Below are 25,642 nucleotides of genomic sequence, written 5' to 3' on the forward strand. Positions count from 1 at the left end.
TAAACATATGCTTCCTCTAATAATAGGTTAACTGAAACGAAGGTATTCATCTTTGATTCTTCACACAGATTTGAATTACAATGTTGAAAACTATGCTTCAGATTACTGTTCTGAGAAATTCTACCTCGATTGAGGTGCTGAGATAGAACTTCCCTTCGGGTTTCCGTACCTGGTAATGACGCCCCTTTTTACTTTGCGGAAGTTTGTGTTTTGCTGTCAAGTTATTTAAAGCTAGTTTGGGCTGCTTCAGATCACAAAACCTTATTCCTTCACTACACATTATTAATCAACAGATGGTAAACCATGGATCTCAGTCCGGAAGCAATAAAGAAGATACTGTCAAGGGTTTGTGTCAAAGTTATATCCTTCTTTCTGTCTTAGTTCGTTCTGTGTGACTAGCTGGCTAGTGTTTGTTTAAATACCCCCTAACGTTACTCATACTATTGTCAAATTGATCAGCTAACTACCGGTTAAACCAGCTTTATTGCAGGCTGCTCAGGCCCCTAAAGGAAGTCTGAAGTAAATAGACCACAAGTGAAGTTTCCACGAAATTCAGTTGTCTCCATTTCATTGTCATTACTTAACATTGTTCTGTATCTAGCTAGTTAGCTAACTAACTAGGCAACTAAATCGCATCATGTCATTTTTTTATTTATTATATCAGTACAAGTTTCGTGATGTTGCTATTGAGGAGCTGCAGAAAGTTCACCGGATTCATCCCGCGATGAAACCAGTAGCTGGCACATACAGTACGTTGGCTTCATCAGAATGATCACCTAATGGCCCTGTGAAGAGTTTGATTGGACAGACTGTTTCTGTATCTGTCAATAAAAATAAACATAAATCACATGTTTCTTCTAAGCTTTCAGTGACGGCACCCAAAAAGATCTGCTGAAGTTGATTGGCAACATACCAGTGAAATATGAAGGTGAGTCTTATCTAACATGTTAGTGTTAAAAAGTTTATGGGTAAAGGCGTAATGAATAACGTGGGTAAATAGTTAAACCATAATGCAAAACATGTAGCTAGCGTGAACTGAGTTTACTTTAGTTTTTCCATCCACTACACAGGTTCAACACCACCACTGTTATTGTCAACCCAAGTACTGACTGATTGTAGCTGAACGGTTATATCTCAATACTTATCAAAGTTAGATGGATTTACTGTTAATGTACAGTAAGTTCTGTATTCCATGCTGTATAATTCCCAGGCCGTTCATACAACCTGCCCATCCTGCTGTGGCTGATGGACTCCTTCCCCTTCACCCCCCCTATCTGCTTGCTGAGGCCATCCACCAACATGGTCATCAGGGAGGGGAAACACGTGGACGCCAGAGGACGCATCTACCTCCCCAGCCTCCACAATTGGGACCATGTAAGAGGAGGCTCTACTACACAGATACATATGTGAGAGTTGATCACTGTTGTTTCTCTTGACGGAAAGGAAATCCATGCTGACCAAGACCTGGGCCTGTATCCACCAAGCATCTCTGAAAAGACAACTCCCAGCTCAGAGTAGGTTTTAGGATGATGTTAAGACACTGCCCATACAAACTCTGAGCCAGGAGTAAAATCAACTCATAAACGTTTCTCAGCTGGTAATCACAACAGTTTGAGGTATACCGCAAGGTAAGATAGTGATGACACTAATCGCGATGAGGCATTGGCAGCTGTGAATATCATAGCACGTGTTGCTTCAGACAACCACGGTAAATTACTGTACATCAAATGTTGCAATAAAAATTCTATATAATTTTCGCCTGACTATCACGATCACGTTGCCTACTCTTAATTATTATATAGTATGTTATATGTTGGTGTGGCCGATGTGAAATGGCTAGCTAGTCAGCGGTGGTGCGCGCTTATAGTGTTTCAATCGGTGACGTCACTCGCTCTGAGACCTAGAAGTAGTTGTTCCCCTTGCTCTGCAAGGGCCGCGGCTTTTGTGGCGCGATGGGTAACGATGCTTCGTGAGTGACTGTGGTTGATGTGTGCAGAGGGTCCCAGTTTGGGGTGAGGAGAGGGACGGAAGCTATACTGTTTCATTGGCATGCATAACCTTTAACCAATTCTGATGGATGTTCAAATAATAATTTTGCAATAATTGCCATTATTATCAACACTTCACTCCCGTTTTAACAATTCTAAATCGCTTTACAACTGTAGGCATCAAGTCACTTGCCGATAAGGTTGCATACAACGTTTGAAAGGTCTAATTTTCATCGAACACAATCTATACTGAACCAAAATATAAATGCAACATGTAAAATGTTGGTTTCATGAGCTAAAATAAAACATTGCAGAAATTTTCCGTATGCACAAAAAGCTTTTTTAGCTCAAATTTTGTGTGCAAATTTGTTTACATCCCTGTTGGTGAGCATTTCTCCTTTGCCAAGATAATCCATCCACCTGACAGGGGTGGCATATCAAGAAACTGATTAAACAGCATGATCATTACACAGGTGCACCTTGTGCTGGTGACACCAAAGGGCCACTCTAAAATGTGCAATTGTGTTGCACAACACAATGCCACAGATGTTACGTTTTGAGGAATGTCCAACAGAGCTGTTGCCAGAGAATTGAATGTTCATTTCTCTACCATAAGCCGCCTCGAATGCCGTTTTAGAGAATTTGGCAGTATGTCCAACCGGCCTCACAACCGCAGACCATGTGTAACCACGCCAGCCCTGGACCTCCACATCCGGCTTCTTCACCTGCAGGATTGTCTGAGACCAGGCAACCGGACAGCTGATGAAACTAAGGAGTATTTTGGTCTGTAATAAAGCCCTTTTGTGAGGAAAAACTCATTCTCATTGGCTGGGCCTGATGCCCAAATTGATGGGCATAGCTGCGCCCCTGCCCAGTCATGTGAAATCCATACATTAGGGCCTAATAAATTTAATTTCAATTGACTGATTTCCTTATATGAACAGAAACAGTAAACATTTTAATTGTTTCATTGTTATATTTTTGTTCAGTATAAGTTAACATAAGCCCAAATAATTGAAAGAAAAGTATTCATTAGCCTAGTGGTTAAGTATTTAGGCATATCATGTGAAATAGGCCTTGTGAAATCATTATCAAAAGCGCAAGAGATACTATTGCATGTACAGTGCATTCGGAAAGTATTCAGACCCCTTCTCTTTTCCACATTTTGTTACGTTAGCCTTATTCGAAAATTGATTAAATCGTTTTTCCACTCATCAATCTACACAAAATAACCCATAACGACAAAGCAAAAACAGGTAAAAAATTTAGCAAATTTATAAACAATTAAAACTGAAATCACATTTACATACGTATTAAGACCCTTTACTCAGTACTTTGTTGAAGCACCTTTGGCAACGATTACAGCCTGGAGTCTTCTTGGTATGACGCGACAAAGCTTGGCATACCTGTATTTGGGGAGTTTCACCCATTATTCTCTGCAGATCCTCTCAAGCTCTGTCAGGTTGGATGGCGAGCGTCGCTGCACAGCTATTTTCAGGTCTCTCCAGAGATGTTTGATCGGGTTCAAGTCCGGCGCTGGCTGGGCCGCTCGAGGACATTCGGAGACTTGTCCCAAAGCCACTCCTGCGTTGTCTTGGCTTTGTGCTATTTAGGGTCATGGTCCAGTTGGAAGGTGAACCTTCGCCCCAGTCTGAGGTCCTGAGCGCTGTGGAGCAGGTTTTCATCAAGGATCTCTCTGTACTTTGCTCCGTTCATCTTTCCCTCAGTCCTGGCTAGTCTCCCAGTCCTTGCCACTGAAAAATATCCCCACATCATGATGCTGGCACCACCATGCATCACCGTAGGGATGGTATTGGCCAGGTGATGAGAGGTGCCTGGTTTCCTCCAGATGTGACGCTTGGCATTCAGGACAAAAGTTAAATCTTGGTATCATCAGACTAGAGCATATTGTTTCTCATGGTCAGAGTCCTTTAGTTACCCTTTGAAAACTCCAAGCGGGCTGTCATGTACCTTTTTACTGCGAAGTGGCTTCCGTTTGGCCCCTTTACCATTAAGGCCTGATTGGTGGAGTGTTGCATAGATGGTTGTCCTTCTGGAAGGTTCTCCCATCTCCAGAGAGGAACTCTGGAGCTCTGTCAGAGTGACCATCGGGTTCTTGGTCACCTCCCTGACCAAGGCCCTTCTTTCCCGATTGCTCAGTTTGGCCTGGCAGAAAACACTAGGAAGAGTCTTGTTGGTTCCAAACTTCCATTTAAGAATGATGGAGGCCACTGTGTTCTTGGGGACCTCAAATGCTGCAGAAATGTTTTGGTACCCTTCCCCAGATCTGTGCCTCGACACAATCCTGTCTCGGAGCTCTACGGACAATTCCTTCGACCTCATCGCTTGTTTTTTTTCTCTGACATGCACTGTCAACTGTGGGACCTTATATAGATAGACAAGTGTGTGCCTTTCCAAATCATGTCCAATCAATTGAATTTACCACAGGTGGACTCCAATCAAGTTGTAGAAACATCTCAAGGATGATCAATGGAAACAGGATGCACCGATAGCAAAGGGTTTGAATACTATATAAATGAGGTATTTCTGTTTTTTATCTGTAATACATTTGCAAAAATGTCTAAATGTGTTTTCACTTCATCATTCTGGGGTTTTGTGTGTAGATGAAGAAAAAAATGATTTAATCAATTTTAGAGTAAGGCTGTAATGTAACAAAATCCTTCTCTACCTTACTGGAGGATAATGTCAAAGGTCTCTGCCCTCTGGGCTTCTTCTCCAGTGTGTTTTGAGAAAAGAGAGGATGTGAGGAATCAAGAAAAGATTGAAGAGCCTGGTACACTAGTATGGACAATACATATGGAAGTAACGTTGAGTGTGACTTTCATTTTTCAGCTCCACCTCAAATGTAGCAAATTTGTGCGAGTGTCATGTTATTCATTCTTTGATGAAGCATTTTTGATGGAGTAAATTCTCATGTCATTGACCATGACAGATCGATGACATTGAGGCATCCTGTCTCTCCCATTGTTAAGCTGTGTGTCTTCCTCTTCAGCCCAAGTCGTCTGTAGTAGGTCTCCTGGCTGAGATGATCTCCCAGTTTGAGGAGGAGCCTCCGCTGGGTACCAAGTCCACAGGAGACAACAGAGACCCCAATGAGCTGCTGGCCTTCGTTTCCAACCTGAAGATCAATGAAGGTGGGTATATAGACTAGATTTATTTGCCTGGTTTGCCGGACACAGATGAAATGGTTTAAGAGCAGTGGCGAATCCAACATTTCCAAAATGGGCTAATTCTGCACATATGGTTGGTTTGATGTTGGTATCTCATCACCTCATGAGCTGTCCTAACCAGTACTAGTTAAACTCTGAGTGGTTGTTTTTGGACCCGGTACCGGGAACTCAAATCTTACTGCTGGCAATGTCATAAGAAAATTAAGCGCATTAAAGCCACTTTACAAGGGGTGTAGAGCCTAACTGGCATAAATTTCACTCTAAATCTTTATAATAAAATCATTACATGCATAATCACATTTGCGGTCACTTCTGATGATGGTGTTTTCCCGCTAATGGAACATTCGCGTATATATCCTACTGCCTTGTAAGCTTATAATGTGAAGAAATAGCCTAATAGTTGATCAATTTTAAGCTAAACATTTTGATCTGCAGTGGGGGGGTTTTATGCTCTTGGTTGTATTAATTTGGAATCTATTGCATACCAAAACTGTCCCAGACTGTGTTTGGAATATTTATTTCTCGCACAGAATAGAATAGGTCAACCTATGTACTATGGTAGTAGATTGATATAGGCTAGTGCTTTTGCAGTTTGTTAGGCTTACTCATCTTGTTGGCTGACAAAGTAAATGTTATTCGAATATCTTCAATAATCACATCGGAATTGGATAAGGATGTGTGGAGTTGGGTCCCTGATGTCTTCGCTTGTAGCCTGTGAGAAAGACCCGATCACGTGATGGAGAGCCATGTGAGTGAGAGGTGCTTCGGAGCACTCAGCACTCAGGGAGAAGGGCACAACACAGCACTTCGGACACAACGGCTACTGGCAGCAAAAGGCATGGATTTCTTTAGGGTGCATTATGGCCACAAAGGGGATGTTGCCGTGATATTTGAGACTGATGAAGTGTACAGCCGGCGCAAAAAACAAAGCAGAACTCTCTTTTCAAATCATCATTAGTCGCATCAATGTATTAAAAATCAAAACATATAGCCCAACGTTTGAATAGAATAGCTAAAGTTACATTTAACTCTAAATTAAGTATATAGGAGTACCTATTTCTTTGTTAACCGCTCAACACAGAATAGTGCGCACTTCTTCAAATCGTTTGGAGAAAATATCCTCTCTATTTTATTCAGCTTGGTTCAATTGTATTCTTAATACTATAAAATAATGCCACGCAATTCTTAGCAAATCTTGTCTGCTAAATGAACTAGTGTAGCCCACAGCCATTTGGCACAGCCAGATCAGGACCTAACATAAGAACAACTCAGAGTATGCTATTCTTTGCTTCTGAAATAGACTACATTTTCTTCATATCATGCTTCTTTAGACCTGTCTAATATAAATAATGGATTTATTGTGAAGGTGTAAGCTATATTACATGGATTTATTAGACTTTTTAAAATGTAGATGTTCCAAATGTCTGCATCAGTGGCTTGTAGGCTATGTTTGGAAGCCAGGAGATGCTAAATATGTTTGCTAATTAACAGTCAATAACCGTGAGACCAACAGTTATTCACTTGACAATCACCTGCTGACAAGTGTAGTGACCTCCACAGCCCTAGGCGTGGACTCTACAAGGTGTCGAAAACGTTCCAAAGGGATGCTGATCCATGTTGACTCCATTGCGTCCCACAGTTATGTCAAGTTGGCTGGATGTCCTTTGGGTGGTGGAGCATTCTTGATTCACGCTTAACAGTTTCCCATGTGTAAAACACAGCGCTAAGGCAGCCGAAACGTTGAGGGAGGTGCATCTGTGAAAGCCGAAAGTCAGTTTTCCAACTGCGAGGCTCAGTGTTGCCATTGTTTTTAAAACGTTTTCTTTACGATGTTGAAATAAACATTAACCCCCCCATATCACACATTGTACGGAACTCGTAATATAATATGTGCATTGCACAATCAAGAAGTGAGAGCCTCATAACACATGTATTTGTATATATCCATTGTACACAAATCTGGGCAAATAAAAATGTCTTTGGTCACATTCGCGTGGGTTAAACAAAAACATCCCTAATGATTGGTTAACAATAGAGCTTCCCATAATGCGGGGGATGGCTGCAGGATTAACTTTTTATTAACCCCTCCCCTCTTCGGGGGACAAATATCTTTTCGTTTTTTTGCTACATATGTGAACATTTTACATACACATTTTACAAACATGGTACTTTTATATAAAGCAGTCGCATAACAATAATACATTAACAAACATAAGCTCTTTTAATCCCGTCTCTAATAGATCATTTATTCTGGTATTGACCCTATTGATTCTGACTCTTCGCAGCAAAATCTACAGAGCTGAGATTGTTGTATGCCCCATATGTATAGCATTCTGTTGGTGGCAAGAATTTTATATAATAATTTAAATTGAACAACTAAGTGTTGAATCAAGTGTCGTTTTTTGTACCAGTTCATAAACCATATGCCATGGAATTGGTACATTGCAAATCTCTTCCCATTTATTTTTCAACCTGTATAGCGCAGCCGTCAACATTTTTGTCCTCAAATGGAACTGGTATATTTTTCTATTTATGCCAGTTCCTGTCAGCCAATTTGTATCTTTAATATATGGCAGGCAAACAAGTTCCCTACCTTCTCCCTTTTCCACTTGCCGCCTCCATTTTTGTGGTAGTGTGGCGGTCAGTTGGTTGTAAGTTTGGATTGAGCAGATATTCCCATATATTTTCGATAACTGCGTATGTGACATACAGTTGAAGTTGGAAGTTTACATACACTTAGGTTGGAGTCATTAAATCTTGTTTTTAAATCACTCCATAAATTTCTTGTTAACAAACTATAGTTTTGTCAAGTTGGTTAGGACATCTACTTTGTGCATGACATAAGTCATTTTTCCAACAATTGTTTCCAGACAGATTATTTCACTTATAATTCACTGTATCACAATTCCAGTGGGTCAGAAGTTTACATACACTAAGTTGACTGTGCCTTTAAACAAGCTTGGAAAATTCAAGAAAATGTCATGGCTTTAGAAGCTTCTGATAGGCTAATGACATAATTTGAGTCAATTGGAGGTGTACCTGTGGATGTATTTCAAGGCCTACCTTCAACTCAGTCCCTCTTTGCTTGACATCATGGGAGAATCAAAAGAAATCAGCCAAGACCTCAGAAAAAAATTGTAGACCTCACAAGTCTGGTTCATCCTTGCGAGCAATTTCCAAACACCTGAAGGTACCACGTTCATCTGTACAAACAATAGTATGCAAGTATAAACACCATGGGACCACGCAGCCGTCATACCGCTTAGGAAGGAGACGTGTTCTGTCTCCTAGAGATGAACGTACTTTGGTGCGAAAAGTCCCATATCAATCCCAGAACAGCAGCAAAGGACCTTGTGAAGATTTGGAGGAAACAGGCACAAAAGTATCTATATCCACAGTAAAAACGAGTCCTATATCGACATAACCTGAAAGGCCGCTCAGCAAGGAAGAAGCCACTGCTCCAAAACCGCCATAAAAAAGCCAGACTACGGTTTGCAACTGCACATGGGAACAAATATCATACTTTTTGGAGAAATGTCCTCTGGTCTGATGAAACAAATATTGAACTGTTTGGCCATAATGACCATCTTTATGTTTGGAGGAAAAAGGGGGAGGCTTGCAAGCCGAAGAACACCATCCCAACCGTGAAGCACGGGGGTGGCAGCATCATGTTGTGGGGGTGCTTTGCTGCAGGAAGGACTGGTGCACTTCACAAAATAGATGGCATCATGAGGCAGAAAAATTATGTGGATATATTGAAGCAACATCTCAAGACATCAGTCAAGAAGTTAAAGCTTAGTCGCAAATGGGTCTTCCAAATGGACAATGACCCCAAGCATACTTCCAAAGTTGTGGCAAAATGGCTTAAGGACGACAACAGTAACGGTATTGGAGTGGCCATCACAAAGCCCTGACCTCAATCCCATAGAAAATTTGTGGGCAGAACTGAAAAAGCGTGTGTGAGCAAGGAGGCCAACTAACCTGACTCAGTTACACCAGCTCTGTCAGGAGGAATGGGCCAAAATTCACCCAACTTATTGTGGGAAGCTTGTGGAAGGCTACCTGAAAACGTTTGACCCAAGTTAAACAATTTAAAGGCAATGCTACCAAATACTAATTGAGTGTATGTAAACTTCTGACCCACTGGGAATGTAATGGAAGAAATAAAAGCTGAAATAAAACACTCTACTYTTATTCTGATATTTTACAGTATTAAAATAAAGTTGTGATCCTAACTGACCTAAYACAGGGAATTTTTACTAGGATTAAATGTCAGGAATTGTGAAGAACTGAGTTTTTAAATGTATTTGGCTAAGGTGTATGTAAACTTCTGACTTCAACTGTAACTCCTCTGTTTCAATTCATAGTATCATTAATAAATATAATACCATTTAAAAAAAAAGAAATCCATAAAAAAAGTTTTTTTATTAATCAGTATTGTGAGCGGACCAAGTAATTTGGTGTCACTAAAGCGGATAGGTGGAATAAACGAGTAGGTTTTCTTGATTGAACACATTGAGAGATTTCTGACAAAACAAACAATGAGAATCTCCCAAGGAACAACATACATCTTCTTTAGATGACACAGGAACACAAGACGATTATCTTTAAACTATAATAACAATCACAGATTTGTCATAGTCTTAATGGGTCTTCTTCGATAGCTCCCCTCTCTTGGTAGCCATTCTACAGAGATYGTTTGTCTTCCCCCTCTCTGCTGGTTCCATCCTCTCTCTTATAGGGGAAAGAGAATGTCATTAGTACCGCCAGCTGTGCTTAATTGCCTCTGGTTACCTTGTCTCACATGCCTTGTTGGGCTACTATCCGTGAGCCCAGCCTGCCCTCTGGTGGTCCTTCCACAGTATATTTGAATTTAACCATAGCATTTGTTGTAATATATATTTGTTTTCTCTTTTCTGGAGGATAAATCTGAAATTGTAACCAGCTTTGTACGGCTTGTTTTAAGAAAGGGTGATACTCATTTTCAATTAGTCGGAAATTTGAAGTTGTAATCCTTATAAAGGCACATGTTTAACAGAGGATAAACTGTTCTTAATAATCTACTGGAGAACCATTTTGGGTTTAAGTATAACTTATGTATGAGTGAAGCTTTTAGTGAGAGGTTTAAAAACTTTAATATTAATTAATTTTAGCCCCCCAAACTCATATTCATTATATAAATAGACACGTTTAATTTTGTCTGGCTTAGCATTCCAAATCAAATGAAATATTTTTTTGCTCATATGATTTAAAAAATGAGTCATCTGGAGTAGGCAGTGCCATTTAGTAAGTAAGTAAACTGGTAGGACCAAAGAGTTAATCAATGTGATTTTTCCTTAAATAGACAAGTTTTTACCTCTCCATGGTTGCAGAATCTTATCTATTTTTTGCAAACTTTCTATTGAAATTAATTGTGGTAAGTTCATTTATATTTTTTTAATGTTATACCAAGTATGTCTACTTCACCATCCGCCCATTCTATTGGTAAACACAATTTTTTTAACAGTAATAACACCAATTATTTTAGGATCGTATAGGCCTATTCCAATAGAGAACCTAGGCAGGTTTTTAATTATATAAATCTATTCATATTTATTCAGTTTTATCTTAAAAGCTAATCATTCCGATTCACATCGGCGAACAAGGGCTGCACTATTTAACAGCTTTTAAGTCATAATATACCAGACCTCTACAATCGGGCCATATCATATCAAACAAACAAAAAACAGCATTGGTATTTCTAATGTACAATCTTCAAATTAAATAAAGAAAAAAGGTACATCTTCGCCTTCCCCTAAATCAAAACCTGATATTACGTCCAAAGCTCCATATTGCCTAAATAGAAAAAGGATAAGTTAATCATACCCGTTCTCCATTACCATAAATCCAACCTTATTTTATATATTTTTGAAGTTGTTCATGCAGAATTCTTTTTGGGGTGAAAAACAAATGAATCCATATTTGTACTGTAATGCGGTGCAAATATGTATCGGGGACTACTTCAACAGGAAGTAGCTATCACTCACAGCCATGTTGTAATCTTCGAGTCCTTGAACATTTGGTTGTTTCCATATAAATTATCGACCACTAGATGAACGTTCTGCTTCTCTGCTCGGAGCCTTTTGAAAGTGGGGTACAGGGCACATCTTCGCTCCACTATTTCATGGGGAAATTGTTCATTAGTAGAGAATGGGGTGTTCTTCAATTCCCTACCCTGTTATAACAAGGCAATTTTCTTTTTTAGTGGGTTAGCATAGCTACGATCGGACAGGGCCTTCCCTCTGCTCTGCCGCCGAAAACGGTGAGCCTTTTGAAAATCAAATGTTTCCACCTGTTCGTCCGTCATCTTGAGATTACGTTTCATGAACACCTTGATTGTTTTCCTCTGTTGACTGATAGTTTTTATTTTCATCCTCCTTTATTCCCATTATAACAATATTATTTTTCATACTTCTAGTTTAGATCAAGTAATTCCGCTTTCATTGTTTTATTATCATACCGTAGCCTCTCTGTAGTGTCTTTTAGGGAGTCCGCGGTAGTTTTCAATGTCTTATTTCCACTCGTATTTCTTCCATTTAATTACTGTAATCCATTCCTGTTTTTAAGTCCTCAACCTCCCCCAGTAGCCCAGGCAATAGATCCAGTTTTTTTAACTGCTCTCTCATGCTTGTAAGGCCATGCTCTATCTTCTGGAGTTATAAAAACGTCACCCTCCGATGTTACATTTGGAATTTTAGACGGCGGCTTCCCTTCAGGTTTGCTCGCAGAACTCGAGGAAAGGTCTTCTCTTGTTCACTTCGATGTATCCGTTTATTTTTCCAGCACATCAAAATGCTGATCAATAAATAGTTCCAGATTCTCTATATTATCTKAAATGTTTTGTTTTTTGTAGTTATCAGCTAATCCTACATTTTTGCGATTAATTAATGGGACAAGCTGTGCCTACCACATCATCACCCCTGCAGGATGAAGTTGATGAAGAGCAACTGCAGTAACTTGCAGTGGACCGCAGTCAAAAGGTCATGACCTTTTGATCACATGATTTTTGTAAAGTTCATGCAGGTCGGACAATTTTTTTATCCCCAGAATGCAACACAGTTTATAAGGCGACTTGACAAAACAATCCGCTCGAATACGCCCATTGAGATTAGCACGATACAAAACTTTGTTCTCACATAGTCACACAGAGTATCTGTGCATGTGCTCGGGTGCACTGCACACAGCTACAACATAATAGCTAGGGGACCAAAACCGATTAAATGTTGCAATGGTAAAAAAGTTTTGATATAGGGATGGTGTCCTGGACACAGATTTAAGCCTAGTCTTGGACTAAAAAGCATGCTCAATTGAGAATCTTGATTGAAAGACTACACAGCTGTGTCCGGAAAACCAGCCCCTGAAGTTTAGCCTTGCGCTTCAACACCTGGTTGTTGCGGAAATTGACCCACTACTGCTGTTTACTTTGTGCATCTACACCGTCTACCTTTTTAAACCTAACCTATGACCAGACCAATCACCTTATGCCCTACTGCCCACAGTGTCAAGAAGTGACATCCCAAAAAACAGCAGCAACTAAATGGCTCCTAACCTCCTACGCATTGGCAACTTTTAGTCCAACAACAAAACTGAAACTAAATAATATAGACATGTTTTTATATAACTTTTAACTAAATAAACTATTGTAAAGTGGATCTGAAAACGGAATAAAATCTTTAAAATAATTGAAATGAAAACTAATATAAAAACACAACTATATCAACGTTTCGTTGCACAAGCCCTGCGCTTTTAAAAGGGCTTTCTATGGAAAATATATATTTAAAAAAATTGGAACAGTAATTGGAGACATATTTTATTTCAAACCTAGACTTAAAAATATCTTATTCCCCAACATGGGGAAAATTAGTGGGACCCCTCCTGAAAAACAAACTACATTTCAGTTTTTTTTGGCATGCTCTATTTTGGGCTCTGTAGTAGTCGCATTGTTTCTGAAATGTAGTATACAATATTATGCGTAGTTTACAAAATGCCACCAGAGAGCGTCAGAGTTTAAGCGGTGTCTTTATAATAAAAAAGCTAGCGAGTCAGTGGTTCCATGTTACACATTCAGTTGCTTTGGAGTTGTTTTGATATTTCCACACTACCGGTCAAAAGCTTTAGAACACCTACTCATTTCGAGGGTTTTTATTTTATTTTTACTATTTTCTACATTGTAGAATAATAGTGAAGACATCAACTATGAAGTAACCAAAAAAGTGTTAAACTAATATAATATATATTTTATATTTGAGATTCTTCAAAGTAGCCACCCTTTGCCTTGGTGACAGCTTTGCACACTGGAGAACAGGAGGGCTTCTTAAAGAAAAACTAACAGGTCTGTGAGAGCCGGAATTCTTACTGGTTGGTAGGTGATCAAATACTTATGTCATGCAATAAAATGCAAATTAATTACTTAAAAATCATACAATGTGATTTTCTGGATATTGGTTTTAGATTCCATCTCTCACAGTTGAAGTGTACCTATGATTAAAAATTACAGACCTCTACATGCTTTGTAAGTAGGAAWACCTGCAAAATCGGCAGTGTATCAAATGCTTGTTCTCCCCACTGTATCTCCCTCACTTCAGCTGTCTGAGCAGCTTACTGATCGCTGCAGCTGTACATGGCCCATCTGTAAAGAGCCCACCCAACTACCTACCTCATCCCCATATTGTCTTTATTAACTTTTTTGCTCTTTTGCACACCGMTATTTCTACTTGCACATCTTCATCTGCACATCTATCACTCCAGTGTTAATTTGCTAAATGGTAATTACTTCGCTACTATGGCCTATTTATTGCCTTACCTTCTTACTCCATTTCCACACACCGTATATAGATTTTTCTATTGTGTTATTGACTGTACTTTTGTTTATCCTATATGTAACTCTGTGTTTTTTGTCACACTGCTTTGCTTTATCTTGGCCAGGTCGCAGTTGTAAATGAGAACTTGTTCTCAACTGGCCTACCTGGTTAAATAAAGTGCAGTCGCAAAAACTGGAACTGGCTCTCATGAGGACCGCCACAGGAATGGAAGACCCAGAGTTACCTCTGCTGCAGAGGATCAGTAAATGCTTCACAGAGTTCAAGTAACAGACACATCTTAACATCAACTGTTCAGAGGAGACTACGTGAATCAGGCCTTCATGTTCAAATTGCTGCAAAGAAACCACTACTAAAGGACACCAATAAGAAGAAGAGACTTGCTTGTGCCAAGAAACACGAGCAATGGACATTAGACTGGTGGAAATGTGTCCTTTGGTCTGGAGTCCAAATTGGAGATTTTTGGTTCCAGCTGCTGTGTCTTTGTGAGACGCGGTGTGGGTGAAGGGATGATCTCTGCATGTGTATTTCCAACCGTAAAGCATGGATGAGAAGTTCTTATGGTGTGGGGGTGCTTTGCTGGTGACACTGTCTGATTTATTTAGAATTCAAGGCACACTTAACCAGCATGGCTACCACAGCATTCTGCAGCGATATTCCATCGCATCTGGTTTGCGCTTAGTGGGACTATCATTTGTTTTTCAACAGGACAATGACCCAACACACCTCCAGGCTGTGTAAGGGCTATTTTACCAAGCAGGAGAGTGATGGAGTGCTGTGTCAGATGACCTGTCCTCCACAATCCCCCGACCTCAACCAAGTGAAGGAAAAGCAGCCAACAAGTGCTCAACATATGTGGGAACTCCTTCAAGACTGTTGTAAAAGCATTCCAGGTGAAGCTGGTTGAGAGAATGCCAAGAGTGTGCAAAGGGTGGCTACTTAGAAGAATCTAAAATATATTTGAAAAAAATATTTCTTTAACACTTTTGTGCTTACTACATGATTCCATGTGTGTTATTTCGTAGTTTTGATGTCTTCACTATTAGTCTACAATGTAGAAAATAGTAAAAATAAAGAAAAACCCTTGACTGAGTAGGTGTTCTAAAACATTTGACCGGTAGTGTATATGAGCTTTGTGGATATGGGCCCTGGGTTTAAAACAACTTTCAATGGAGATTCTCCATTGAGCATGCTTTTCAGTCCAGAATTAGGCGTAATCTGTGTCTGGGAAACCAGACTTTCTAGACATATACTGCCAGAATGCAGCTTGCTGAATGGTTCATTGGGTTTAAAAAGGTAAGGCTATATTTGGGCCCAGAGGATAACACATGACCGCTTTATACTACAATTATGTCCAAAGTGTATTTCTTCATTCAATGAAACCTGTCACCTACTACAAATGAGCGTTTTGATATTCAAGGTGTCGGTATCTGATGAAACCAGAAACCGACAACGCAAACTCCAGATTAAGCCGTGGCTGGGTCTGATAGTTTGCCAAGAATGTCCAAGCCAGCTTTCTCTAGGGATGCTGTGGTAAATTGCAGAATGTTTAGATTGAAATGTATAATTTAGAACAGATCTGATTGTCTGTCATGTAGAACTGGGAAAAGCGTAATCTCTGTTTGGTACATTTCTGTTTGCAGCATTCTGAAGCTAAACATCTCACCTGACATTAACACCCCTGGCTCTAACTCAAACCATGTCCTCCTATCACAGGTGGAGTACAGCATCACGATCACTTAATCAACAAAGTCACAGTCATTGGGGGCGGAGACTTGGGAATGGCATCAGTGATGAGTATTTTGGCAAAAGTATGACTGCGTTTTTTTTGCTTTGACACTCAAATGTTAAAACCGGGTCGTGTTCATTAGGACACGCGACAGGAAACCTTTTGTGACGAGAAATTGAAATTTGTGTTTCTTATTGGACAAGTCCATGTAGTACTTATTTCAGCCTCTACTTTTTGCCCTCCCTCCAAAAGGTTGCAAATGTTGTCACGAAGCAGAATCAAAGGCTGATTTTGACGTGAAATGTATTTAAACCTACTTGACAAACAATTTATAGATCGCCCTGTTTCAGTTTGTTTTTTTGCTTTTGGTGCCAAATGAACACGACCCAGGTACATTGATATAACAAGCCTTTCATAATCCGTTGTGTCGAAAGGATGTGTTTTGAGTATTGATCACCATTTCTATCCCATGTATCCTTCATAACAGTGAAGAGTTCACATATTATGTTCTCTCTCTCTGCTTTATAGGGTAAAGTGGATAGACTAGTCTTCATTGARGTAGCCGAGAGCTCCACCAAAGGTGGTAGCATGGATCTAGAGATTTTCAACTTACCGAAGGTGGAGGTATCTAAAGGTACATCTCCTACAAACGTATTAGACACTACTTTTACCCAGTAGAGCAGCAGTGAACTGTACACTAATGCAGTCCTATCAGAGTGGCCTATCAACAAAACCAATTGAGAAAATGCCATAACATTTCAACATGGATATAGGTGTTGACTTCTATGATATCCCCTACAGTTGCCGATATGTGGTGTTCATTGTAGGCCTACATTCCATGAGACTTTAAAAACATTATGCATGGCTTGACGTAAACCATTTTAGGACTGATATTTTAATTATAAAGCTCAAATCACTTTATAAAAATAAGAGATGATTTATAACACAGTTTGCCAAATAGATGATGGAAAATTGTATTGTGTTAAAAAAAAAAAAAAGTGGTGCGTGCATATGTATTCACCCCCTTTGCTATAATTAAGATCTGGTACAACCAATTACCTTCAGAAGTCACATAATTATTTAAATAAAGTCCACCTGTGTGCAATCTAAGTGTCACATGATCTGTCACATGATCTCAGTATATATACACCTGTTCTGAAAGGCCCCAGAGTCTACAACACCACTAAGCAATGGGCACCATGAAGACCAAGGAGCTTTCCAAACAGGTCATTGACAAAGTTTTGGACAGATCAGGATTGGGTTATAAAAAATATCTGAAACATCCCACAGAGCACCATTAAATCCATTATTAAAAAATGGAAAGAATATGGCACCACAACAAATCTGCCAAGAGAGGGCTGCCCACCAAAACTCACGGACCAGGCAAGGAGGGAATTAATCAGAGGCAACAAAGAGACCAAAGATTACCCTGAAGGAGCTGGAAAGTTCCACAGCGGAGATTGGAGTATCTGTCCATAGGACCACTTTAAGCCGTACACTCCACAGAGCTGGGCTTTACGGAAGAGTGGCCAGAAAAAAGCCATTGCTTAAAGAAAAAAATAAGCAAACATGTTTGGTGTTTGCCAAAAGGCATGTGAGAGATTCCCCAAACATATGGAAGAAGGTACTCTGGTCAGATGAGACTAAAATTGAACTTTTTGGCCATCAAGGAAAATGCTATGTCTAGCGCAAACCCAACACCTCTCATCACCCCGAGAACACCATCCCACAGTGAAGCATGGTGGTGGCAGCATCATGCTGTGGGGATGTTTTTCATCGGCAGGGGCTGGGAAACTGGTCAGAATTGAAGGAATGATGGATGGCGCTAAGTACAGGGAAATTCTTGAGGGAAACCTGTTTCAGCCTTCCAGAGATTTGAGACTGAGACAGAGGTTCACCTTCCAGCAGGACAATGACCCTAAGCATACTGCTAAAGCAACATTCATGTGGTTTAAGGAGAAACATGTAAATGTCTTGGAATGGCCTAGTCAAAGCCCAGATGTCAATCCAATTGAGAATCTGTGGTATGACTTAAAGATTGCTGTATACCAGCAGAACCCATCCAACTTGTAGGAGCTGGAGCAGTTTTGCCTTGGATAATGGGCAAAACTCCCAGTGGCTAGATGTGCCATGCTTATAGAGACATACCCCAAGAGACTTGTAGCTGTAATTGCTGCAAAAGGTGGCTCCACAAAGTATTGACTTTGGGGGGGTGAATAGTTATGCACGCTCAGGTTCAGTTTTTTTTTGTCTTATTTCATGTTATCTTTTTCTTATTTTGCATCTTCAAAGTGGTAGGTTGTGTAAATCAAATTATACAAACACCCCCAAAAATCTATTTTAATTCCAGGTTGTAAGGCAACAAAATAGGAAAAATGCCAAGGGGGGTGAATACTTTCACAAGCCACTGTATGTTGGAGCGTGCAGGTCCTTCTTTCAAAGGGATGTTTATTCAAGGGATGACTATCAACGCTGGGGCTACCACTTTCCCAAAAAACGCGTGTGACAATGGGGCCTTAAGATACTCCACTTTTGTTGAAGAACCGCTTGTTTTCCAATGATAGACATGTCGGCGTCTGCCGACTCCAGTGTGATCGTGGTGACGGCGAACGCGTGGAGCAACAAGCAGTCGTACGTGAGCGTGGTCCAGACCAACGTGGACATGTACCGGGGCATTATCCCAGGCCTGGTCCGCCTTAGCCCCAACGCTGTGCTGCTCATCGCCTCGCAACCAGGTCTGAACACACACACACACACACACCTACCAGTCAAAAGCAGCAGAAGGCACTGAACTAGAAATGTCATGGGAAATACAGAAAAATTGTGATCAAATCTCCTATTGGCATTGGTGTATGATTTACTGTCCACAAAAAATATCTGCGAAAATTTCATAAATCCTCTTTTCTAATATCCCTCTCTCTCTCCCTCCTCTTCCCATCCCCCTTCTTTTCCTATCCTTTGACCTCTGACAGTGGACATCATGACCCACGTGGCGTGGAGACAGAGCGGCCTGCCACCATCCAGGGTGATTGGGGCGGGGTGTAACCTGGACTCTGAACGTCTCTGTCACGTCCTGGACATCAGTCTCAACACACACAAACAGGCCTGGGTCATAGGAGAACTCTCAGACAACAAGGGTAAGATAGAGACAGGTCTGAGGATTTCTTTCAGCAGTGGTGGCAAAGTTAGCATGGTGGGTTGCATGGCATGGCCAGAAGGCGTGGTTTCCGACCAAATGTTAGAGGTCCTACTCTTGGCCGCAGTGACAACATTTTGCATTTTTTAAAGCTAATTTGTACACATTTTGCCATGGCTTATGCTAGATTCTGTCTAGTTTTATTTTGGTCATTGTTAGTGCTCAAACTGATCTTATAAAAAATATATTTAGCTACATGATCATTTCTACATACTTTGGTTTTAGTCATTTATAGCTGCATGATGTAACTTTTTGGGCGACCTGACCAAATTCACATAGACATTTTAGGTGTAGATCTGTCATTCTCATTGAAAGCAAGTCTAAGAAACTGTAAATCTGTTCTATGTGAGCTATTTCTATGCTTCCCATTCTTACGTTTCGTTTTTGCATCTTTTACTTTCGGTTTTGTACACCAACTATAAACAACTGAAAATATATTTCACAGCGGTTTAGATGGTTTAGATGGTAAAATTATTCTCTACACATTGCTTGTTTTGTCACACAGTGAAATTAGGCTCCTCCATTTCTGCATATTGCACTGAAAACATTTTACCATCCTGGATCTCCCCCAATTTTTTTMGTGTAATCCTTTATTTGGCAATGATTTAGAAGCAGTGGCCTACCGCTGCTAAATGAATATAGGGGAAATATTGCATACCAAACTACCAAGGCAGTATCTACTTGCAGTGAATGTTTATTATTACTCTCTGTGGAGCACAGGAGCCATTTAATACATTATCTCTAGATATTAATGGGATTTCTATAAAACTCACAATCTGTCTTTGTGTTGCAGTCCCTGTGTTGAGTAACATTTTGATGGGGGCTAGCCACCAACATCCAGAGATCGCACCCAGATCCAAAGCTACCAAACCTCTGTTAGACCGGTAAGTAACAAAAACAACAACAAGGTTGTATGAGTCCAATAGTGACTTTAAAACCGTTAGAGTTTAATGGCTGTGATTGGCGAAAACAACTGATGGATCAACAACATTGTAGTTACTCCACAATGCTATCATAATTGATAGAGTGAAAAGAAGGAAGCCTGTACAGAATACAATTTTCCAAAACATGCATCCTGTTTGCAACAAGGCACTAAAGTAATACTTTAAAAAATGAGGTAAAGCAATTAACTTTTTGTCCTGAATAGAAAGTGTTATGTTTGAGTCAAATCCATAAAAACACACAAATCCAATAAAACACATTACTGAGTACCACTCCATATTTTCAAGCATAGTGGTGGATGCATCATGTTATGGGTATGCTTGTCATCGTTAAGGACTGGGGAGTTTCAGGATAAAAAATAAACGTAATAGAGCTAACCACAGGCAAAATCCTAGAGAAGAACCTGGTTCAGTCTCCTTTCCACCAGACATTGGGAGATTAATTCACCTTTCAGCAGGACAATAACCTAAAACAGAGTTGCTTAGCAAAAGTTGCTTAGCAAAAGTGTTGAAAGTTCCTCAGTGGCAGAGTTAGTTTTGACTTATAATTGGCTTAAATCTATGGCAAGACTTAAATGGCTGTTTAGCAATGATCAACAACCAATTTGACAAAGCTTGATGAAATTTGAAAATAATGGGCAAATGTTGCACTATCCAGGTGTGGAAAGCTCTTAGAGACTTACAGCTGTAATCGCTACTAAAGGTGATTCTAACATGTATTGAATCGGGGGGTTGAATACTTATCTAATCGAGATAGTGTTTWATTTTTCATGATTTAAAATATTTGTTGAAATGTTAGAATTTTTCTTTCACTTTGACAGAGTATTTTGTGTAGATCGTTGAAAATAAATGAAATCCATTTGAATCAACAAAGTGGAAAAAGTCAAGGGGTGTGAATACTTTCCTACTCTAGCTGAATGGGCCAACATGGCGTTGACCAGTTTCCTGTTTTGTGCAGGGCGTTTGAGATGCTGAAGGGCCGTGGCCAACGCTCCTGGTCCGTGGGTCTGTCTATCGCTGACATCAGCCACAGTATCCTGGTGGACCAGAGGAAGACTCACTCTGTCTCTACACTGGCACAGGTAACACAGCTGCACATGTAACAGTATTGCCTCCGTCTCTCTCCCCACCCCTAACCAAGGACCCTCTGCACACATAGACAACAGCCACCCTCGAAGCATCGTCACCCATCGCTCCACAAAAGCCGCGGCCCTTGCCGAGCAAGGGGAACAACTACTTCAAGGTCTCAGAGCGAGTGACGTCACCGATTTGAAACGCTATTAGCGCGCACCCTGCTAACTAGCTAGCCATTTCACATCAGTTACACACAGACTAACTGAAACGGGGAGGGACTACCTGGGCTTGTCCAATGAGAAGCTTATTTTTGCTTTCCATTGCAAAATGTTTAAAAAGCGTTTTTTGTTGCATGCCGAATGAACACAATCTAGGTCGAGAAACCACAATTTACTATATACACCTCAGCTCAAGTTGATGTGTTGGAGGAGAGGMTTTTTTGACAAAAATGCACTGCTGTCACATGTTTCTCAGCTTGTGCTCTGTGCCGCATCCTGTACCTGTGTGTTAAGTTTTGTGTGTCCCTATCCGTTTCCCTGGGATGATCTCAATAGCATACTCCTCCCGTCCTTCTCGTCTCCTTCTCAAAACCCATTGGATATGAGAGCCAGAAGTTCGCCCTCGCTGACATTCTCCTCCAATTGGTTTGAAGGAGGCAAGGACAGAGGGCAAAGAGGAGTATGCTATTGAGTTTCTCCCCGTGTGTGTTTCAGGGCTGGGGCGGTATCGGTGCGGAGGTGTTCCTCAGCCTACCCTGTGTCCTGGGGGTGTCGGGTTCAACCCGTCTAGCAGGCGTGTCCCTGGGACAGGAAGAGGATGCCAGACTGAGGGAGAGCGTCACGTCGCTCTGTGCCCTCCTCTCACAGCTCAGGATATGATGCCCTGCCCCGGGCAGCACACCCAGCCAATCAATCTGACTGATGAGGCCATCGGCGCTCAGCATGGATGAGTGTTCTTCAGTCCCGGGCCCTGTTTCCTAAACGCGTCTTAAGGCTAGGTTAATCTTACAACAATAGGATCCTACGGTTCTAAGACTTAAGATGCTTTTGGGAAACCAGGTCTTAGACCTGGAAGGCAGTAGGGTGGGCAGGTTTTTGCCCCAGCCCTGTACTAATTCATCGGATTCAGCTAATCTACTACTTGTCAAGCTTTTGTTTAGTGGAATCTGTTGTTAGGTGCTGGGTTGGAACCAAAGCCTGCACACACTGGCATAGATGACGAGAAAGGGTAAAGTTCAAGTGATGAAAGATTTTACTTTCTCGTACTTTTCCAAAATGAAATGTAATCTGGTTGAATGGTGAAGGTAACTGTTCATTATTTATGAAGAAAATTGTATGCAAAGGTATCCGAAAGATGTCTTTATTATATATTTAACAGCTTATTTACAGCACTCCAATGCTATATTTCTGTATGCCTATCATTCCTGGACTTTTTAGAGAAGGAAACAAAAATTAACATCTAAATCTTAATTTACCAAATATTTACTCGGTGTCATTACTATTACGTTGTTATGCACATTTGTACAGTGCTCTTCTTTGCACTCCACATCCCCTAACCACAGTGAAGGTGTGGCTTGTTGTTGAAATGTATGCCGTGTTTTGGTGGAGGGATAAAGCTGGGTCGTGTTCTTGTGGCACCAAACGGAACATGGAGGTACTACCTGGACTTGTCCAATAAGAAACGTTTGACTTTTCCGATGCAAAACCTTTTCCGATTGCGTGCCGTAATGAACACGACCTAAGCTTAATGGCCTTACTTTACTGCTGTCTTATGCTGTTTTTCACTATGTTGTTAAATGGCTTTATAAAGTGCCTTCTGCTTAATATGCCTTGCTAAACTACCTGCTGTGTGTGTTAAGAAACGTTGAAACCTGGTGTTGTACATACACACCAACTGCTGGAGATGAAATGCTATTAAATACTAAAGTAAAGATTTGTATGTTTATTAATAACCCTTTAACTGTCTCTTTGAATGTAAAAAATATATATTTCACCTTAAATGTCATTAATAACAACTCATAAGAACTTCCTCTCTTTTTTWAAATTTTTACTTTGTTTAATTTGGAAATTACAGGGCTCTACCAGGCAGTTGAGAAGTCAATGCCACATCAGAATGACAATTTGCATAGCATTTTAGTAATCTAAAACATACTACAAATTTCTTTACTTCAAATAGCTTTCAGAGGTAGGTAAGCATTGTTAAATGACGATTCATGTCGAATATTAGCAAATTATGGTTATTGTATTAATATTCAATTACATTGAAATGAATGTGTTTTCAGGTGGTGTATAGTGCAATCTCCCCTAAAATGGTTCTTCAATTTCAAATGTTTTAGGTTCTTACATAATGTTTCTCACCTTCAGACTACATGTAAGGGATAATCAACGAGGAGRTATGAGTTCTCTTGAAAACAATGAAATACGTGGAAGGAGTTACATTATTTCTCTTAAAATGTGTGCATATCCCTGTCAGTGAGCATTTCTCCTTTGCCAAGATAATTCATACACCTGACAGGTGTGGCATATAAAGAAGCTGATTTAAACGGCATGATCATTACACAGGTGCACCTTGTGCTGTAGACAGAAGGCCACTAAAATGTGGTTTTGTCACAACACAATGCCACAGATGTGTGGCAAGTTTTGAGGGAGCGTGCAATTGGCATGCTGACTGCAGGAATGTACACCAGAACTGTTGCCAGAGTATGTAATGTTAATTTCTCTCATGTGCACTCTCTCTTTCTAAATCCCCATCTTGTGTAACATGTGTCATATCGTGTTGGTCCGCTAGGGACCTGTTTCATTGTACTAAGTTCTAATCAATAGCTGTTTATGTATGTTATATAATTTAGCTTGTTGGTAAATAAATAATTAAATAAATTGGTCTGGTACGGAATTATTTAGTGAGACACYGGTTTGTGCAGATTTACGAATTATCCGACATTCAGGATGAGACTGTAGAGGAAATAAGTCGCTCTGGATAAGAGCGTCTGCTAAATGACTTAAATGTAAAATGTTAAATGTAAATGTAATTAATTAGTGACTGCTGTAAAATCAATATTCTGATATTGAGTTAATTTGGGAAACGGAAACTCATTAAAGAAACTTTTCCCATGGTGCCCCAGGTTACTGAGTTAATGATTACCGGATTCATTTTATCACGTAATTATAAACATAGTTAATTATTCGATAAACAGCAGTTGTCACATTAACGACATAGTCACGACAACGGCCTAGTTCGGCCAAACCCGGATGACGCTGGGCCAATTGTGCTCCGCCCTATGAGACTCCCAGTCATGGCTGGATGTGATTCAGCCTGTATTCGAACCAGGGACTGTAGTGTCTCCTCTTGCACTGAGATGCAGTGCCTTAGACCGCTGCGCCACTCAGGAGCCCAAACGATGCAGCACTCCATCAATCTCCTTCTAGGTCAAATAGCCCTTATGCAGCCTGTAGGTGTTGGGTCATCGTCATGTTGAAAAACAAATGATAGTCCCACTAATCGCAAACCAGATGGGATGGCATATCGCTGCAGAATGCTGTGGTAGCCATGCTGGTTAKGCATGCCTTGAATTCAAAATACATCATTGACAGCGTCAACACCAAAGCACAGCCACAACATCACACCTACTCCTCCATGCTTCAAGGTGGGAACCACACATGCGGAGATCATCCGTTCACCTACTCTCACAAAGACACTGCGGTCGGAACCAAAAATCTCAAATTTGGACTCATCAGACCAAAGGACAGATTTCCACTGGTCTAATGTCCATTGCTCATGTTTCTTGAACCAAGCAAGTCTCTTATTATTATTGGTGTCCTTTAGTAGTGGTTTCTTTGCAGCAATTCGACCATGAAGGACTAATTCACACAGTCTCTTCTGAACAGTTTATGTTGAGATGTGTCTGTTACTTTAACTCTGAAGCATTTATTTGGGCTGCAATTTCTGAGGTTGGTAACGCTAATGAACTCTGGGTCTTCCATTCCTGTGGCGATCCTCATGAGAGCCAGTTTCATCGTAGTTCTTGATGACCTTGTCAGAACACAACTGATTGGCTCAAACGCATTAAGGAAAGAAATTCCATAAATTTACTTTTAACAAGGCAGACCTGTTATTTGAAATGCATTCCAGGTGACTACCTCATGAAGCTGGTTGAGAGAATGCTAAGAGTGTGCAAAGCTGTCATCAAGGCAAAGGGTGGCTACTTTGAAGAATCTCAAATATAATTTGTTTAACACTTTTTTGGTTACTACATTATTCCATATGCGTTATTTCATAGTTTTGATGTCTTCACTATTATTCTACAATGTAGAAAATAGTAAAAAATAAATATTGTTCAATGATTTAATTATTTAATTTTTAATACATTTGCTAAAATTTCCCCCAAAACGTTTTGCCTTGTCATAATGGGATATTGTGTTGTTGATTGCTGAGGGATTTTTATTTAATATAATCKATTTTAGAATAAAGCTGTTACGTAACAAAATATGGGAAAAATCAATGGGTCTGATGACTTTCCGAAGGCACTGTATTTGGCCAATGTACTACGGCTTAAGGCTGTTCTTATGTATGAACCAACACGGAGTGCCTGGCTACAGCCCGTAGCTGTGCAGTGGAGGCTCCTCAGTGATTTATTTTTAATTTTTAAGTAAAACATTTGAAAAGTTA

At 40.3% G+C, this 25,642-nt stretch overlaps 1 protein-coding gene across 2 annotated transcripts; it reads left to right on the plus strand.

The window, feature by feature from the left end:
* The first annotated feature begins 200 nt into the window (after window positions 1-200).
* uevld (UEV and lactate/malate dehyrogenase domains) lies at window positions 201-23,853 on the plus strand. 2 transcript variants are annotated; one of them, XM_023984706.2, is made up of 12 exons: window positions 202-345; window positions 665-749; window positions 863-928; window positions 1,211-1,374; window positions 5,002-5,143; window positions 15,754-15,848; window positions 16,295-16,400; window positions 18,331-18,501; window positions 18,739-18,903; window positions 19,756-19,846; window positions 20,862-20,985; window positions 21,691-23,853. In XM_023984706.2, exons 1-12 carry the CDS (start codon window positions 304-306, stop codon window positions 21,853-21,855), a joined length of 1,416 nt encoding a protein of 471 aa, XP_023840474.1. In that variant the 5' UTR covers window positions 202-303; the 3' UTR covers window positions 21,856-23,853. The 2 variants fall into 2 exon arrangements, with proteins under 2 accessions (XP_023840475.1, XP_023840474.1); XM_023984707.2 differs by lacking the exon at window positions 665-749 and having other exon boundaries at window positions 201-345.
* The last annotated feature ends 1,789 nt before the right edge of the window (window positions 23,854-25,642 follow it).

Source organism: Salvelinus sp. IW2-2015, linkage group LG4q.1:29 (assembly GCF_002910315.2).
Source record: "Salvelinus sp. IW2-2015 linkage group LG4q.1:29, ASM291031v2, whole genome shotgun sequence".
Lineage (NCBI taxonomy): Eukaryota > Metazoa > Chordata > Actinopteri > Salmoniformes > Salmonidae > Salvelinus > Salvelinus sp. IW2-2015.